Source organism: Drosophila nasuta, chromosome 2R (assembly GCF_023558535.2).
Source record: "Drosophila nasuta strain 15112-1781.00 chromosome 2R, ASM2355853v1, whole genome shotgun sequence".
Classification (NCBI taxonomy): domain Eukaryota; kingdom Metazoa; phylum Arthropoda; class Insecta; order Diptera; family Drosophilidae; genus Drosophila; species Drosophila nasuta.
Genome location: NC_083456.1, coordinates 3,816,318 through 3,835,601, shown reverse-complemented (window position 1 = coordinate 3,835,601; position 19,284 = coordinate 3,816,318). Strand labels below are relative to the sequence as shown.

Here is a 19,284-nt window from a genome sequence, read left to right as displayed (position 1 = left end):
AACAAAAGCTGATACTAGCTTGAAATCAATATGGAATAGCTTAAACGATATGCTGAACGACATTTTTCGAAAAATTTTAATCACCATCTTGTGATATTTTTGTTCTTAAAATAAACTATTTAGTTGAATGATTTCCACAAAATAAATTCGAAATATTTCACTAAGCATTTACATTTTAAAGTATTTGCATAGAAAGCTTAAATTTTTAGAGAAACTATTCGTGATTTCTGCGTAACTATGCTTACACTCTTTTACTTGACAGTTGCAAGTAGCTGTCGTTGTTTCCTCACTCTGCAGCCCTTCTGCAAGAGCTTAGGAAGCCATTAAACTTACTTAAAGCATTTGAGAAAAGCCAACAAAATCATCGCCATCATCAGCAGCTGGAGCCGCAGCCGGAGAGCCAGACACGTCAGAAATGTTACAAGAATACAAAAATGGAGGCTAGAGCTGCACAAGTAAGTAACAAGAATATACAATTATTCCATTTCCAGGGTACAAGGATGCAAGGAAATGATGCCAACACAGCAAAAGCAGAAGCAATAACAACAACAACAACCACAACAGCAACCATGACAGAAAAACGCAAAACGATTAAAATCCTTCGTTCTAGCCTAAGGGCTTTAATAAATTTCCACATAATAAAATGAAATCTTTACCCAAACTTTGCCTATTAACATTGGTCGCTGCTATTAAACTAACACATGCACACATACTCATCACAGAAGACAAAAGGGTCACACACACACTGAGAGATAGAGACTACGAATTCGCAATTTATATTCAATTTCCCCTGGCAAATGCGAAAATGCCCAGAAATCCATTTACCTAAATCCTCTATTTAGCATGCATTCGGGGCATTTTCATTGTTTTTTATTTTCATTTTGCCATTTTTCTCTTATTTTTTTCTTTTTTGCTTTTGTTGGTCTCTTTTTGGTATAGCCGTATTTTTGTAGTCTGTCATCGGATTTCAAAGCTCTCAAGCTTTGTGCAGTTTATTTGGACGGATTTCCGCTCCTTTTTTTGACGACAGACATCATTGTTGACCCAATCATTGCCTCCAGCTCGGCTTGTCGCTCCCTTTTGTTGAATATTATCGAATTTCGATTGTCTTATTTGGCTCAAGGGGGTGTGTCCTGTGAGTATGGGTCCTTTAGTGTGTGTGTGCTTAAGAGTAGGGCCAAGTTAGATAGGGATGGTGTTTCACGCCCAGCGCTGGACAACTAAACAGCAAACCAATTTGCGCTCATTGATATTTTGGCAATGGCGTTACAAATCACAATCAATGATTATGAAAATTACATTTGTTTGTTTATTTTTTTGTAAATAAATTGGTTGTGTGTAAAACACACTTTAAATTTAACAGCATTACTTCTCCCAACAATTTTTAAAAACTTTTCATAGCTTATTGTATGAGGTATGCATAGAAAATATTTATATCTCAACATAAACTAAAAACATACAAGTGTACAAAAAAAAACATTTATACACGTCCGATTTATTAACTTTTTTTTTATTTTTTTAGATCCTGATCATCTGCCTCGTCCGCGTATGTATATACACTTTGAGTTCAACAATTTTAAGAGCTACTCCATTAAAAGTCCAAGATCAGTTGGATAAATAAGTGGCTTTCCCAAAAGTCATGTTGATCGTAGCCACTTGTGGTTTTGCAATCATCTCATTTTCATCAACTTCCTGAACTTGCAACCATTCGTCCCAAAGCTGAGATTTTTCCTTATTCCATCTGATAAGTTCTAAACGCAATGAAGACGACCCACTGAAGCGCAGCTGAAGTGGATGCAGAGCTGGCATCCGCTTTCGTTGATTCAACAGTGCCATGAATAATGTACCATCATTGGGAACCAGCTGGCATTTGAACAACTCGAGTGAATGCAGTTGGTAACTGCCTCTCAAGTAAACGTGAAGTCTATTGAGAGTACAATCCCGCAAGCAGAAGCGTTCACAACAAAGGGGCAGGAAGTGTCGATCACTGGGAGCTGCCAGCTTGCAGTTGCTCAGCAAAAGCTCCTTCAGTGCCCAACACTTGTGCAGCTGGAGCAATGATAGATCCAATGGTCTGGGTAGCCAAGTTCCATCGCAACTCATGCGCCGCAACTCGTAGCGCTTGGCATATATTATTTCCCTCACAATGAGCATCCAGTCCACATCAGGCCAGAGCTGTTGGTGGTGCAGCGTTAGATTCGTCAAGTGTTGCAGTTGTCCAATGGCCGCAGGTGTCTTCACCATAATCGGCAGCTGTAGGCGACGTAGCTGCTCCAGCTTCACAACGCAAGCCATGTCCAATGCCACCTCCGGATGTGTCTCGTTTCGCAGGTACAACTGCTGGAGCAGAGGACACTTCTCGCAGATGTCCTTGAACATATTGTCGTATATACTTTGATGGACGAACAAAGTGTGCAAGTGCTGCAAGTTGTTGGGAAAAGGAATCGAAATGGCTGCCCGAATATTCAATACTTCCAAGTGAGGCAGCAGCGCACCTAGAAACAAGAATTGCCCAGATAAGTCGCCGTCATTCGGCGCTGACTTTGGTGGTGCCAAGTCGCAGGTTCGGATCAGCGGCAATGCGGGGACGTCCCTCTCCTCACATAGGGACTTAAACTTGACAACGTCGCTCAAATGCAGTCGAATTTTTGGCAATCGGTTAGCAATCATCAACACCAGCCTCCTAAGCTCACTCTCGGGCATCTTAGACAGGATTGTGACTATATCGGCTGCCTCTAATATTTTCAGTAGTCGAGTGAAGATATTGGCCTCGTCGTCCGCGTATCTCAAGCAGAAACGCAATGTCGTCCAGATCTGCTTGGGAGTCGGTGCAGTCTCTGTTGACGATTTAAAAGTTTGCTGCGCTTCTTTTCCTATTTGATGTTTTCTTGTAAATAAATTCATGTGTTACTGCCAATGATAACAAACATACCCGACATTATTAAACAATCAGTTCCTGTTATGAAGTCTATAAAATCTTTAAACTTTAAGGTAAGCTTCGCAAATCAGACATGCGTATTTTCCAAGTGAGGGCAATATCATTTTTATCGCCTATCGATTTATTTATTTTTTTTTTTTAGTTCGACACGTTACGGTTTCGCTAATCGATATTTTGAGGACGATAGTTAAGGGTAGCGAAGAAATTTGTATAATATCGGCGGCTGAGACTTTTTCTTTTGAGTGTTAATAAATGAGAAAACTGATGAACAAATGCTCCCTGCTAATAACTGTATTTTTCAAGGGCATGGAAAAAAATGCTTATTTGTATTTTACGATTTATCAAAGTTTCGTAGAATGCTATTTTACCTTACCTTACCTACCTTAAAAAAGTCTTATATTACATCACCAGCTGATTTGAACTTCTTTTGATTTTTCATTTATGGACATTGCCTATGATTGTATGTACGTTATCGTCTAAAATCAACTTCAAAAGCTGTTTAGATATTCATCGATGGCATGGAATATTCTAATTTGTACGGTCTATCGATTTATGCAAGCTTGACCCATTACGACCAGTGATGTCATTTTTTTCTCAGAAAAAAGCTGGATCAACGAAAAAAAATCTAAAATAAAAGTAATACCATAGAAAAATAAATTAATTAAAAAGCTCATTTTTATAAAGTAATGTGCTGTGTATAGCAAGAATTCCCGCAATTACACTTCAAAAAAATCCAAATCTGACGGGAAAATAGCGGAAATGACACCGCTGATTACGACTTCACAAATCGTGAATTTGCTTGAATAACAATAACTAACTGAAACGGCGTACATTTCTTCGTATATTTTAAACGTTTTTTAACCTAAGATACCGACAATGGAAAATATTCATGTTCTGCTTGTAATTGTCGGATTTATCGAAGAAGGTTTAAGAACCGATATTTTTTCACTTAAATAATTTAAGTTAAATCTACTCAAAATAGCAGTTCTGAAATGAACAACAAAGTCTTCCCAAATTGAAAATTCATAAGTGGACTCCAAGTTTAAGTTCTGATCTTGCACATCCTTATCATTTAATGAATTTTGAAGTATATATAATTATAATTGCCAAGGGCCTATTGGGTAAGCAACTTTGTGGCGCGGTCAGCAAAGGTCAAGTAGTTGACTTCATGGTCATATGGCCCTACCAAACTAAGTATTGTTGCCACAAGTTCAAGCCAAGTTGCAAACTTTTCACTTAAAGGATACGCTGCTGTGAGCTATGTGCTATGTGCCATGAGTGTCGAGTGTGTCAGTATGTATGGAATGTATGTGCTTTATACGTTCTGCAAAATCTCAATTTGGCCTAGTTGCCCCATCCCTGGCATTTTCGACTCATCTGCCTTTTGTATTGAAACTTTATGACCAAGTGCGGGTTCTTCATCCTTCAGCGGGATAGACAGCGGGCATGAACGGATGTCTACATGAATGTGACTCGATTTCAATGTACTATATATGTATGTTATGTGTGTTTGTTGGTAAGAGATGAGGAGAGAGGAGCGTCGCTGCTCCGTCTGGATGTGCGTTTGCCACTGTAACTATGTCATTGCGGTTTCCTTAATTCATTTTGTTTGCTGGGCGTCGTCATAGTCATTGTCAGCAGTTGGATTCTGCTGGATAGCAAACCGCAGTGAAACTATGTCTGCGCTCACTCCACCTCCTTCCCCGCCAACATCCTCCGAACAGCTCCTCCGCGTGGTGAAGCCTGACGCCGACAACTGGGAGCGAATATTGTTCCTGTTGTTGTCCTTGTCGTTGTCGTTGTTTTAGTGAATGGCGGCGCTAAGCGGATTAACGCTGTTATTTTAAGTTCAACAAACGAAGGGAAGAATAAATTAATGAGTTTTCACTGTGGTCGCGCCGGGGCTGCCGGCCTCCAATGGGTTTAACAACATAAAGCCAAAAGTACAAACACAAATACAAACACAAAGACGCGAACAAACGCATCAATGCACCCACACAATTGTATGTTTGTACGTATGCATGTATGTAGATGTTGTCCCGTCCATGACCACAAAATGGCCATTCTGATTCTTGTACCCATCCATACGCTCTCTTTAGCCCTCTCCAGCAAGCAACATCCACGTTCAGCCATTAAGCGCACTGGCCATAACCGTCATCTGTTTTCAGCTCCTGAGTGTGTGTGCTATTTTTTTCTCTTTTCGTATTTCTTTTAATTTTTTTTTTTTAACCACATTTGTATTTGTACTTGTAATTGTTATGGGTTTCCCATCGAATGTATGTATGTGTGTGTGTTCGGATGAGGATGAGGACACCGGACACTGAAATTGTAATTAGTTGAAATTTATGCGAATGGCGCCGCTTGGCCCACTTCCGTTTTGGTTTTTAACGTCGATCACGTCCGCAGCTCGGGACCATTATTGTTTGTGCCCCGATTGTATTGGTCGCTTTTCCTTTTTATTAAAAATTAATTTTATGAATTTTCAATCCCAAATCGGATTACGGCATTAGTCAACAACAATAACTTTTGCTGAGTTGCCATTCCGCTGAACGAGTTTCCCCTTTTGTTTGGCCAGATTCCGCTTTCCACGATGGCCAGCAAATGATTTGTTAATGAGTAGCATAATGATTGTCAGTCTTATTCAGATGGCATAACGTTATCTTAATTATGTGCATGCAAAGCGTCACTGCACCACTGACGCAAAGCAAGGCAAGGCAACTCTTCTGGCTGGCGCGAAAGATATCGGCAGCTCAAAAAACTTTCCTAATTAGACAGATATGCAATTAAGTAGTTTACGGATAGCATGTAATTCGATATACTGTAACCGGATGGCTGGCTGGCCATGACAACCCTGTCACTGCAACGCTTTGACGCATCCAAACATCCGGAAAATTATGCCAAGGCCTTGGGCTTAGAGACTCTGGCTGAGACGGTGGATCTGCTCATAAAATATTTATAATTAGTTAATGCTTTTGACATGCTTCGAGCTCCGAGCAGCGAACAAGTGATTGGCAGACACAAGAAAACATTAAATCGATCAAAACTTATAACGAAACTATGTAAAGAGAATTTAAAATGGGTAACTGGAATCACTAAATTCATATATTTATCTGATTGGGTTACCTAGCTGAAACTTTGAAGATGATTAAAAGGCGCGTACTAATCGACTATTTGAATAGCAGCAACACAATTAGACAAACACTTTCCTCAAACCGACATTCAAAGGTTTGATGATTTATCTTTGCAGTGATTGGCGCTCAGCAAACCCAACACGCATTCACTTTGAACTACATACGATAAAAACTGAATACGCCGGTTTATCGAGTCGATACTAACATACATACATCCATAGCATAAGCCAGTCGGCATCCAGCGAAGGCAAGCAAAACAAAATGAACAAAAAGAGTAAAGAGAGTAAAGTAAAAGCAAAGGAAAAGGCAAAATGCAAGAAAGACTTTGCCTTTGATTTCATTTTTTCCTTTATGACATTTATTCCCCCCAGTCCTCACTTTTGCAACCTTCATTTATCACTCCTGCAGCGCATTTGTCGACTTGGCTTATCCTGTTGGCAGCTCTTCAGTGCCCACTCAGCAGAGCCCTTTGTGGACCTGGTTGCCAGATGAGCTGTCACTGGGATAGTGGCTGGCATATTGAGAACCAAGGACTGAGGACTCCGTCTGTGGAGCCATGTCAAAGGGCTGCGAGCTGTGAATGCTCAGCGGAAAAATGTCTTTTAATTAGTGTTTAATTGAATCGCCAACTGGAATTTTAATCGAAAATTGCAGCTCACCAAAGTTTAGTTTGACTTTTCCGCACAGTTTGCATTGTATCTTGAGCCAAATTGGTTGTTTGCTTTTCAAACTCAACTGGCCATTGATAGTCTATTTGTAGCAGAACGTTTTTCTCATTGTCAAGGGGATAATTAAACATTGTGCATTTAGTGTAAAAATGTAAGCACATTATAAATAGAATATTTGCAAGTGTTCAAATTGAATTAGGTAAATATTAAACATTACAATAGCTAAGCTATATCGATAGTTCTTACTAGTAATTAAAAATGCATTTGCATCTCATAGTTTGTCAGGGAATAGACAAATTGAAACGCTTTACTTAACTTTGCTGGCCTTAATATACGTTACATTGCTTGTAAGCCCGTCACTTAATTGATTGTAATTACTCACATGCTCTAAAGCAATTCATCAAACGCATATTATGGAGCAATACCTCCTCATCGAGCTCGGGACATTGACGTTGCATAGCTTGCTTAACATTGCAACGCCTGGACTTGAGACTGAGACTGACGTTTAGCCCTGCTATAAGTTGCCTCCCAAGCGAGCCATAATGAGCATAATGATGTAGCTGCCGCAACAGCAAATACCACAATAAACTCGACGGCATGAGAATGATATTAACTTCGCTCAGAGAAGCCGCACGTACAAATTGCTTGATTATTATCAACAATAATTAAATTCATGCCATGCAGTGCAAATATGTAGGACTTGACGGAAGTTGGGTTTAATAGTTTTAATGCTTTAAAGAAGTTACATGGGGTTGAACTCGATTTTGCAAAAACAATTTTGTAGGTAGATCAGAAGCAAGTTATGGCCTTATCAATCTTTTTGAAATTTACGTTTTAATTACAAGTATGAAATGAAGCAATTGATTCTATATTTTTTATTCTTTCAACATACTGTTGCCAATACAGAGCACATAATCTTAGTGTACTCCAACGTACTTGAAAGCAATATGAAATTATGTCTATGTTTGAATCGTATTGTTTGTGACTGCATTTCAATCAAATGAAATGTAATACATGTATTGAAGTTAATGAGCTACTTAACCGACATTCCCACAAGTCACTCACATACATATTAAACCAACTGTGGTGAGGTATGTACATATATTTGTGTACATATTGGTAGCGTTGCTTAATTAGGTTGAGTGCAATGTGCAGTCTACAACGGAATAATTAAAGGTACACCGTAATTGTTTAGTTTTGAGGTAAGCCAATTCAATTCTAATAGCGGTATTCAGTGAATGCGAAAATTGGCTATCAATATTCATAATACATATCGATATAGATTCGATGATTTTCGATAAGTTATAATGGAAGAATAATAAATATGCACTACTATATGCAAATACTTATGTGGACACTTTCGTGTTTATTGTCGAATTATTGTCCACTGCCACATTATAATATTATATGCATTAAAAAATAAAATCTACAAAAAAATCGTATCGATAATTTTGTATTTTGTATAGTGCCATCTTTAATCAGAGTGCAGTTCTATGATGCAAGTGTTTACATTACAAATGTAACGTAAAAAAAGTAAACAAACTCAGGCAGGAAGAAGAACGCTGAAGGCATTCAATAATTAAATGTCTGTATAAATTTTATTATTTATTTATTAAATTACTTTAATTTTTTCGGTTTTAAATCATAATAAGTAACTTGCTCTGCAACAACCATATTTCTATACAAAAAAGGTCAAAATAATCGTCTTTAAAAATTTTCCTATGTCCCTGTCTATTTCATTTCATTTTTTCGACTTTGGTTTTTTTGCTTTTAAGCATCGCAAAGCAATTTAAAATAATTTTAAGGCGCCAAAAATTTGGATATTTTTCGGAAGAATAAACTGATTTCTATTAATATCGCATTTTTTTCGATAAGTATACCAAAATATTAGCCGAAATTCCTCATTTTCAGAATCATTGCTATATGATCGATGATGCGGCTCTATTAGTTGTCCATCTTATGGAGTATATGATTGCTGTGCAAACTTATAAAGTTTCCCTTTTGGCGAATAGACGCTTGAAACGTTTAATAATAATATGTAGCAGAAGAATTATCAATAAAAAAATGTATTTATTTATATTACGAATTGATTGAACTATATACAAAACAACAAAATAAATAAAAAGAATCATTTAACGGCGATGGTGCTAGTCTGTGAATTATCAACTAGATGTTTATGCGATAGTTAGATATCGCTTCAATTTAAATTCCCAATAAGAACAATTCCGTTTTCCTAGTTTAAATAATAAAATATTGATTAACTTACATACATATATGGTATAAATATTCAATTTTCTATCGTTTTTTTATTTTTAACTCACCAATGGAACTCACACCCAAAAATAACAAAAAAAAATTGTTTACATTTTTGTTGGTATTCTATAATATAAACGTTGATAATACAATATTTGTATTAAAACAACAGAGATAAGAGATATACATACATATATAGATACACTTAGTCTCAGAATAAGAAACCCATTTAGAACATCTAACAAAAAAACGGGAAAGTACAATGAACTGACGTTTTATGAATGCGTGGGCAACAAATTCTGAACCTTCGAAATTTTGCGAAATTATCCACATTCTTCAAGACTGTTGTCAGCTTACAAGCATTTGTTTTGTTGGAGTAATGGAAGGGGTGCAACCTCAAGAAATGTAACGAGCGCAATTTAAATGCAATAAAAAAGAAGCTGAGACATAAAAAATACATCAGGGTCCATACCCCTGCAGATGCTATGCGCACCATGTTTAGCTTTTGAAATAAATATTTCAATGTATAAATGCTTAAAGCTGTGCGCATGAGAAACGCGAATATAATAATCCGAAGCCAGGCGCCAAGGAGTAGGCGAAGGACATGAAAGACGCCCTCAACTGGAAATCAGACAGAGAGAATGGTCGTGCTGCCATTTTGTTTTGGGGTAACAAATGTTGCCTTTACTTTTCTGGCTCTCTTGTAATTGTATGCCACACATGCTGTCATACAAGCGGCCCTACAATCCACCCTCCCATACAACTCCTGCTAACCGCACCGCTTTCACAGGCCGTATAGACGGGGCTCAACCCCTCAACACGGAGACATAACAATAAAAAAAAGATTCACGCGCCTTAATGTCGGCAAGTTGACAACACGGAGTGTTAGCGGATTTACAACGGCATACAAAAAAAAAAAAAAAACCCCACAGCACAACACATCGCTGAACAGCAGAGCGCCAAATACAGATTCAAAGCGGCTAAAGCCAAAGGATTTTTATTGTACTTCGTATACCGTTTTGATTGATACATTTTGCATTTGGTATTTTAACGGGCTTAAATCACAATTTCTTAAGTATGACAAATTGTGCAAGGGCTGCAGACTTTAAGAATTTAAATAATATTCTGTTATGGTTATGTGAAGTTAAAATACTTTGCAAGATTAGGCTGCAGGCTCAATATTTATATATCCTTTTTTCTGTGTAAGTACTACCAAGTAGGCCCTCTGAGTTTGAAAAGTCATTTTCAAGTTCAATAATATCACACCACATGACAGTAAAAAAGTAAAAATTCAAGAAAACGTGTCACTAACTTCGAACTGTAGCAGATACAATATAAGACGTCACGATGAATCGTATAGATACAACCATGGATGACATGGCTAACACCAAGTTTTTAACCCTTTACAGTAGCCTGATTAAGCAGTTCACCGCAACGACGGAGTTCACAAACACTGAAGTCGTTTGTCTGCTGATAATATACTACAAATTTGTACAAATTAACGGTCCCTCAGCCAAGCAAATGAAGAAGAAACAGATGTACAACTTATTCTTGGTACTTTTTCGGATCTACGACATGAGTATTATAGAACGCATATTACTAAATATTACAGCGGATGTTAGCTTCATTGGTCCAGAAGCCTGGATGAAATTGTTTTCCGTATTTCTGAGCAAAAACCTGGAAGAACGCATGCAATTTGCTTATAAAGTTTGTTCATTTGTTTTTTTCAGTTATTTAACTGTCTGAATAATTAGGTATTTAATTCAATAATAATATTAAATAGGTCTATACAACTTCTTCTTCTGGCACATTGAATCGTGAAACTGTCGGCATGGCTATTAACAATTTCTTTGTTGGCGAAGATGACGATGAAGTCAAGGAGTTGCAAGCGGTAAATAAGAATGTCTCTTAATTAAGAGTAATTGTTAACAAATATTTTTATTTTCAGGACATGTGCGAGTTCATATTCAATAAATTTGATTTGGATAAGGATGGCACAATCTCATACGAAGAATACTATGAAGTAGTCAGCAATCAACCTGGACTTCTGGAATTTCTGGGACAGGTTTTCCCAGATGTATCCGACCGAACTATCATTGCATATTGCGGAAACATAGCGACCTTTTTCCCTGGTGAAGATTAACCTTAAAATGTAGTGAGTATATATATTATCTGTCGTTGTTATTCAAAAACTTCAATCAGATATTAGGATAAAGTTTATCCTTATAAATAATGACTTCGAATGAGACTGAAACAGCCGCCAAAGCAGATTGATGATTTAAGATTTTTCATTCCAATTTCAATTTACGAAATTTCTTTAAATAAATTTCGTTAACTAAAAAGAACTTGATATCTGTGTTGAGGTATGTACATACATATGTATAAAATATATAACACACTATTTAAACTTAAAACAATTAAATAATTTAACAATTCTGTCAAGTCTGTCAAGATGAAAAGAATTTTCTGTCGGCACCCTAGAGCAAGAGAAATAATCATTAATGATTAGAAAATTGGATATTCATTGAAGGGTACAAAATTACGAAAGGTGTTTTCAACAAAAAGGTGAACGAATTTCTAGTTTTTCAAAATTTATAATGTATTTTCATAGTTGTCAATGAAAACCAAAATTTTTAATTTTAATTAATTTATTCCAAACAAATATATTGTTAATTGCAGCATAAGCTATTTACATCATATTGAAGCCTACACAATTAACATTTATGTTAATATCCTTGGCTATATGGTAAGCTAAACCAAGTGAACTAATTTCTGGTAATGAGAGAACCGCAGGGCTAAATGAGTATAGGATGGTCTCGCGTGTATAGTCTGTTTAGAACCGACTACATAAGAGACACAAGTGTCTGAAATAGGCCCTTAAGGCTCTTTCCCCATTACAATGCAAAGTACTTTTCTATGAGGTATACAGAAAAGTTAAAATTGCCTTTCGAGCAGTTGTTCTTATTGTTGTTTTCTCATCTTTGTGTGTAATTGTTTCTGGCTCCTTGTTTGCGCCTTCATTTTTAACTCCTTGTGTATAAAAGTGTATGCCGTGGATGTACTTCTTTGTCTATGTCGGAATTTGTTTTGTGGCTTTAAAGAACAATTAAACTCGGTCGGCAGCACATGTGGGCGCAGTGTATGAAAACATATGCCATAAATGTGTTGCCTAAAACGATGTTGAAAATTAAATTGTGCAAGCCTCGAAGGAAGGTGGAGCTTTAAGCTAACTAAATGTTGGGCAATCATGAAAAAAACGTTTGCATTTAGAGGATGAGGTGATAAGAGTATTTAAAATGCAGGCAAAGAGCAATAAAAGAGCACGTCGAAATAAATAGCAACATTCTGTATGTGAACGCTTTAGCGAATTTTCGATGTCGCTCTAAAGCTCTTTGAGTGTGAGTTTGCGTTTCGTTTCGTATACGTAATTTCGTTTACGTGCAACTGTGCGTATGAGTAATAACGCTGGGGAATACACAAGTGAAAAGAGAGGAGAAAAGAGAATACTGCTTGTAAATGCAATTTGGTGTATAACTTGTCACTCACTTTGAAGCAGACGCCAAACATTTGGACAATCAGAAAGCGCGACAGCTGGCCTTTGACTCCGACTTCGACACAGGGCAGTCAGTGACACACGCCTCATTAGGGCAATGGCTGGCTTAAAAAAAACGGCGAATGAACCTCATCCAGACATGCAGCAGCAGCTCAAAGGAAAACATGAAATACTCTAGCGAAACCAGCTTGCCACACACTCCCTGCCACTCGTTACCCGCTACCCGATAGCCATCAACTACATAGCAAGTCAGCGAACAGAGACGACTGCAAATCTTGACGTGATGAACGCGCGACCCCATGAGTTCGAGGACCAGTGACCAGGGGCGCTCCAGTTCGTCACGAGTTTGGCACTTGATGTTGTCGAGGGTAGTTGTTGCTTTTGTTGTTCATGTTGTTGATGTTGTTGTTCTTGCCCCTTCGGCATTAACACGCCGCCTCCTGTTGCATTTCACTTCAGTTCAAAAAGTCGAGCTTCCCGCTGCGCGTGCTTCAGTTGTTCAGCTTTTCTGCTGTTCAGCTGTTTCATCAACAGTTTTTTCGGTTTTATGCCTCGTGTGGCTTTTTACAAGAGGAACCATTTTACTCACATTTATATTCTTAACATACACTCCGTGTAACCTCCTCACACACACGTCCACGTCCCATGCTGTTCATTTTTCATGACCAACTTTTGACCAACATTTTTTTTGGTGTACTCGCATGCAGTAAATAATTTAATGAAGCTACAGCTACAGAGTGCATTAATAACCTCAAATGTGATGTATGAGAATGTGCATAATTAAGTTACGTGCTTAACATTTAGCATTCAAGAAAATAGTTTTGTTGCTAGATTTCATCAGGTAGACAAAATTTAATCAAACCAATTAGTGGTGATGAATTAATCACAATCACTATAAGAATGTTTCAGTTTTGTATTACAAAAACGCTTTGACAATAGAAAATGTGCGAGAGCAAACAATTTGGGACATGAAAATAAAATGGAATTGCCTTTTTAGAATTCAAAGTGCTTTGGCAGAAGCAGCCATCTAATGCGTTGATGCGTTGATGTCTGCTGGAAATCTGGGCAGGAAAATCCGATTTGGCAGCGAAAGGGAAGGCATTACTTCTAACGATGATAATAATAATCAGATTCCCATAACGCCATCCTCAGTACTATACGAGTCGAAGTACAAGCTCGAATACATTCTCGTAGAGACGAGTGTAGACGTAGTAGTGAAGTATCAAGCGACCTGGAATCATTTTGATTGTCACATTGTCATCATCTGCATATTAAGTACAAGTGATTACACTTTCACGTGTTCCCCTTCGACTCGACTACATCCATACATTGTGATACTGCGCATATGTCCTCGGGGTAGCAAAAGCAAACAAAAAAAAAAATAAATAAACGGCAGAGTCTGAGGCAAAGAATAGGGAACGTGATGTGTGCAGCATTGAAATTTCGGCATTTAAATCTAACCAAGTAAAAGAGTGTAAGGAACATCATGGCATCATGGCCCAGCCACCCGAACACGAAGCCAAATGCCATGCCATGGCAGTGCAAGTATCTGAAAGATACATGAATACATATGTAAGTATCTTTTGTTAACGAGCACACACAGAAGAGAAGAGAACAGAGAAAAGCATAGAACCCAAGCAATGTGCGGGCAAATGTAAATGCCTCGCAAGCTTTGAAATCAAATCAATGCGTTTGATAAAGAAACAACATCAGAGCGTGCCATATAGTTACAGTACGTTGCTGGAAATTGGGATGGGGAGAGAAAACGATGGTCGCACAACAAAAGCCAGCCAGAGTGTGCATTGCAAAGAAGCAACCAAATCGGAATTCATTTCAGGCATGCTCAAATCTGCTGATTTTCCGCTAAATGTTGCTTAGCTTTTGTGTACAGTATTGTTGTAAAAGATAGAAACGGGAGCGGGAGAGAGAGAGTGAGACAAGACTGGGCGAAAATCTTGCTAATTGTGCTTTAAATTTTAAAGAGAAGTTCGGTAGTTAGAGCTTGAAGCTGGACGCGGAAGGCGACACACTTCGGCCAAATCAAACGAACTAAACAAATGAACGCCTTGCCGTTTGGATAGCTAATCAGGACTGTGGCACAGTTCGTGTGGCTATAGAGCAAACCGCATCATGCTGACTATACTCGAACCTCGAACCCATATTCGTTGCACTCGTATTTCCGTTTCCGATTTCATTTCGTTGGCATTGGCATCGGCAAAGGCAACGGCAACAGCATCGGCATCGTTGGCATTAAACTGCAAATCCGCAGCAGCAATTGCCGCATGTAATGCTGATGTTGGCATTTCACAGAGGCTTGTATGGCTGCCGTTGCCGACGTGGCTGCCGTTGCTGGCGTTGCTGCTGTCATGGGCTCATGTTTTGCCACTGCAACGACACCTTATGTGGCAACAAGCAATCCCCGTTCCTTGCCGTTCCTTGCCAGCCAACTGCACTTAAGAGCACTGCAACATCTGCCCCTGCCCGCTACTGTTGTTGCTGCCGATGCTGCTGTTGCTGCTGCGATCGGTGTTCTGTTGTATATTTTTTGCATTGTCGCCATCGTCATCGCCAGCACAACACAGCCTAGCAGCAGCAACTGCAACGGCAATGGGAACCATAAAATCCTTTGCAATCAGTTGCATACAACAAACACTTGCTGCAGATTTCGCCTCCTCTTAACCACATGCTCCCAGAGTGTATGCCCTTTCACACACACACGTACGCACACGCAACACACACATGCACATACTCACACCCAGAAGGGGGCACAACAATCTAGCACACTTAACATTGCATATATATTCTCTAGTTTCGAGCAATCCGAATCAGTTGCTGTTGCTGTTGCCATGTTGCTGCTGTTGATGCTGCTGTTGCAGCTGCAACTGCAGCTCGAATAAGTGGCAAGATGTGCCAACGAAAAGGCAACATCTAAGTATATTTTACTGTCTGCTCTGTCGGTCCATCCGTCCGTCCGCTCTGTGTATATTGTCTTGTTTTATGCTTATCCTGACTGCCCTCATACGGCGACGACCATTCCGATGCCCTTCTTTCTTCTTCTCCAATGTACACAAAACAATTTCCTAACACATTCTCGCAATTGGCTTTTGTGCAATTTACGGTCATCTCGTGCTTAAAAATAATTTCATGCTTGCAACTACACCAATTTAAAAACCTTGAGAGTCCGTTTGCCACTAGATACTTGTGAGATACTTATAATACTAAAGCTTCAATTTTGTTGTGATAGCAAATAATAAATCTTGTCGAAGTTTCAACAAAATATGTTGTAAAACTGAGTAGTTAACTCAATTAAGAGACTCTAGATTTGCAGACTTGCAATATAACATATATTGTCACTATATGATATATGTACTATTCGCGACAACAAGCATCAAGATTTCAATCAAACCAGTAAAGAATCAGTAGCAAATATTGATTGCCAAAGCCATCATGTATTCGCCCCCTGAACCAGTAAAGTCAACAAAAGGTTGGATATAGAATGTCAAATTCAATGACATAAAGGAACTGGCAAATTTTTTAAATATTTCGAAAACAAAAAAATGCAAAACATGAAAAGACCGAATAAGGGTGAAAAAAGTGAAAATGGAAGCAAAACAAATGAAATACTGGCCAAATCGGAGTAAATGCAGTCACAAAATGCGAATGTGGAGCACAACGCAAAGTGCTATCGGCGCACATTCCCGATGTAGCTTTTGTAAAAATGCTGAAATTTTTGGTGTGCTTCCCAAATGTCACTACATCCGGCATGCCAAATGCCACACGCCACACGCTCTATGCCACATGCCACTTGGCAAGGATTCGGGCTTACGCACACAGGCAAATGGAGTAACGCAAAAGCTGGTGCGATTCCGCATCTCTAGCTCTATTGCCAGCCAACGCATCGGATGTTAATCGGAACATGAACTGAGTACAAGGACGCGAAAGAGAAATACTAAATACTGGATACCAAATGCGAGATACATACTGTGAGCTGAATCTCGAAATAAAAGAAGACAAAAACAAGTAAGAAAATATGACAGTCGAGTGTGCTCGACTGTTAGATACCCGCTCCCCATTTTGAATAAAAACAAAACAGTGCGGTAATAATTTTAAAATATACCGAGTTAATATACCGCAAAATTATTAAAAATGTACCAAGAGTCAATATTTGGTATATTGATATAACACTACAATTTGAAACAAAATTGATCTGCTTGCCAGATAACAATAACCGTCTTTTTCTCTTATAGTCTCTGAGATCTAGATGTTCCTACGGACGGACGGACAGACAGACAGACGGGCATGGCTATATCCTCTCGGCTGTTGACGCCTTTGAAGAAAATATGTACTTTATATGGTTGGAGATGTCTCCTTCTGCAGACACAAAGTTATAATACCCTTCTACCCTATGGATAGCGGGTATAAACATAGAAAACAAAAAAAAACGAAGGAAAGCAGAGCGCGGCAATTATAAAGGAAAATTGCAAGATGCGCTCGTATTTCATTTCATAACTGAAAATGCTTTCTAAATAATTATTATTTGACAAGCATTTTAAGAATTCAGCAAGTTAAGACCGTAATTAGAACATCTTTTGCCAGACAACAGCTAACATCCTACAGACAAGGGACAGTAAAGCAGAAGAAACGTGGACCGTCGATTGCTGCCGTTTGCCCAACCGACGTGAATCTAGGAGCCACTTATGGAAAACTCCTCCCTTTCGTCCATGTCCTCCCTTTATTCTCCTTGCCACTGTCTTGCTTCGTCGTTAGCTTTTGCCCATTGGTAACAATGCTGGAAAACAAAGACCATTTCGAATCAGTTGCAGTTGCAATTATAATTTCAATTTTACGATTTTTGAAGCACAACCCACAGCCACATAGCTAGACCTTGCCTTCCCTATTGCCTGCGCTGTTTATGTGAGCTGAGTGCCATGAAGTGCTTAGTTTTAATTCCGGTTGCACAAAACAAAGGAGGAAAACATACGGAGTTGCAACTGCTCAGAACGACATGCCCATCCTTAATGGCCACCGCATTGTTGAGTCATTTTCTCAAGTTTCCATTTGTATTCCCATTTTTCCAGCTTTAACTTAATTAGTGGAGAGCACTAAGGAGACTTTCGTTGCCACGACTTTATTGGCTCAACGTAATAACGTGCAATCAATGTTACCCAATTTTCAGCATACTTATTATTATCAGTTTCTTTTGCATAAATTATAATTTATTTCCGATATTTTCTGATCTATTGAACAATGTAGTAATTGTTTCGGCTTGAAATTTGCTGTCAGCTCACTCAAAAAGCTCTATCAAACTTTTCGATTACTTATAAAGTTGCTATGCTCGTAGTTATTCTTATAGGAGAACAGAGACGTACTGGCCGACAAAAAGAGAGATAGAAATAGATAGAGAGAGAAAGAGAGAGACCCGCTCGGCGGATGTGGTTCATGTCCACTCACCAAGTTTACCAATAAAATTAAAAGTTTGGCTGCATGCGCAGATTTTGCTTTTTATTGAAAGTAGAAAATGCGATAATATTGTGAAGGCAAACGGGCGCGACACGCCGAGAACGTGCAGCATGCGGCAAAGTTTTGATTGCCAATAAGGAATTACAGGTGATAATACAGCATAATCTGCCACGTTCCACAGTAGCCGCCGCAATAGCGATAGCAACAGCCACCACGAGAACACGGCAACAACAACTAGCATTCTTTGCAGAGCAGCTAGAAAATTGTACCGTATTGCATTTTATTTACTTTATTTTTGATGTATTTATTTTTAAACTGTTTCAAATGCTTATGCGAACCAGTTAACTAGTTTACAGTTGGACTTTCAGTTGGATAAATTTATATTGATTGCTCTTATTAATCCCTATCTATTCTTTATCCGGCAAATAATTAGTATAGAAACAAATAATTATCTCTGAAGCAGACATGAAAAATCCTTGATGTTGCTAAACGACATCAAAGAAACATATTATATGTTACTCATTATGTTTATGCATAAACGTATTCAACTTTTAAAGTGTATGCATCTTTGAACTCATAAGGAACTAAAAGTGTGCGTTGCTCTTAACGAATTTCAAGAAAAAGTTTTCTATAAAAAAGGTACAGGTATAAAAGGCATAAAGGCTTATAAATAAAAGCATTTAACTTAAAGTTAAGCCACCAGAATGGCCAATGCTCTAATGAATTTTTGAGGAATACGAAATTCCCACCAGGTGTCCTTTAAGTTGACAAATTAATTAAAATCGCTGGCGAAGACCGGACCGGACCAATCACTTGCAGCAAGTGGAACAGTTGGCAACTAACGTTAGTTGCAGCTGCGACCAGGTCAAAACTGCTACCAAGCAGCGAGGGTAATAATTTTAAAAGCTATTTATAAAAATTAATTTGTAAGTTAGTGTTGGTGCACAGAAGAGATGGCGACGGGTCGTATGAGTGACCTGATTCACAGTTTGTCTGCAGTTAATTACAAAAAGGACAGCGACAACAACTAAGAAGTCAGCAGTAAACAAATTTAAATAATCAAACTTCTTCATGTCCCTCTTCAAACATCCTTTCCACTTTCTTTTTACTTAATTTGAGGGCAATGTCGTCTCTCGCTTAGGCGCCAAAAAAACAAAAAACAAGAACAAACAAGTTATAGGCGAAAATGTCAACGAAACTATTTGAGAGCTGAGTTTCGGACTGTCAATGGTTCAAGAGTCTGTTTAAAGCACCGCCAAATTATATTATATTTATGCGAAA

General features: G+C 38.4%; 2 protein-coding genes across 5 annotated transcripts; one reads left to right on the top strand and one right to left on the bottom strand.

Annotated features, from left to right (window-relative positions):
• Window positions 1-1,495: 1,495 nt before the first annotated feature.
• Window positions 1,496-3,056, bottom strand: LOC132786962 (uncharacterized). Its single transcript, XM_060793769.1, has 2 exons — window positions 2,933-3,056; window positions 1,496-2,873 (listed from the first exon to the last, which is right to left on the bottom strand). The coding sequence occupies exons 1-2, from the start codon at window positions 2,937-2,939 to the stop codon at window positions 1,606-1,608; spliced, it is 1,275 nt and encodes a 424-aa protein (XP_060649752.1). The 5' UTR covers window positions 2,940-3,056; the 3' UTR covers window positions 1,496-1,605.
• A 7,172-nt stretch (window positions 3,057-10,228) lies between these two features.
• LOC132785259 (uncharacterized) lies at window positions 10,229-11,674 on the top strand. Of its 4 annotated transcripts, none has more exons than XM_060791258.1 (5): window positions 10,229-10,697; window positions 10,774-10,881; window positions 10,939-11,142; window positions 11,200-11,353; window positions 11,434-11,674. In XM_060791258.1, exons 1-3 carry the CDS (start codon window positions 10,338-10,340, stop codon window positions 11,131-11,133), a joined length of 663 nt encoding a protein of 220 aa, XP_060647241.1. In that variant the 5' UTR covers window positions 10,229-10,337; the 3' UTR covers window positions 11,134-11,142; window positions 11,200-11,353; window positions 11,434-11,674. The 4 variants fall into 4 exon arrangements, with proteins under 4 accessions (XP_060647241.1, XP_060647239.1, XP_060647238.1 ...); XM_060791256.1 differs by having other exon boundaries at window positions 11,193-11,353; XM_060791255.1 differs by having other exon boundaries at window positions 10,939-11,145.
• Window positions 11,675-19,284: the final 7,610 nt, after the last annotated feature.

Coding starts and splice junctions, on each gene's coding strand:
- LOC132785259 (XM_060791258.1), top strand. CDS start 10,338: ATGAATCGTATAGATACAACCATGGATGACATGGCTAACACCAAGTTT. Junction 10,698..10,773: donor GCATGCAATTTGCTTATAAA/GTTTGTTCATTT, acceptor AATATTAAATAG/GTCTATACAACTTCTTCTTC. Junction 10,882..10,938: donor AAGTCAAGGAGTTGCAAGCG/GTAAATAAGAAT, acceptor TTTTATTTTCAG/GACATGTGCGAGTTCATATT.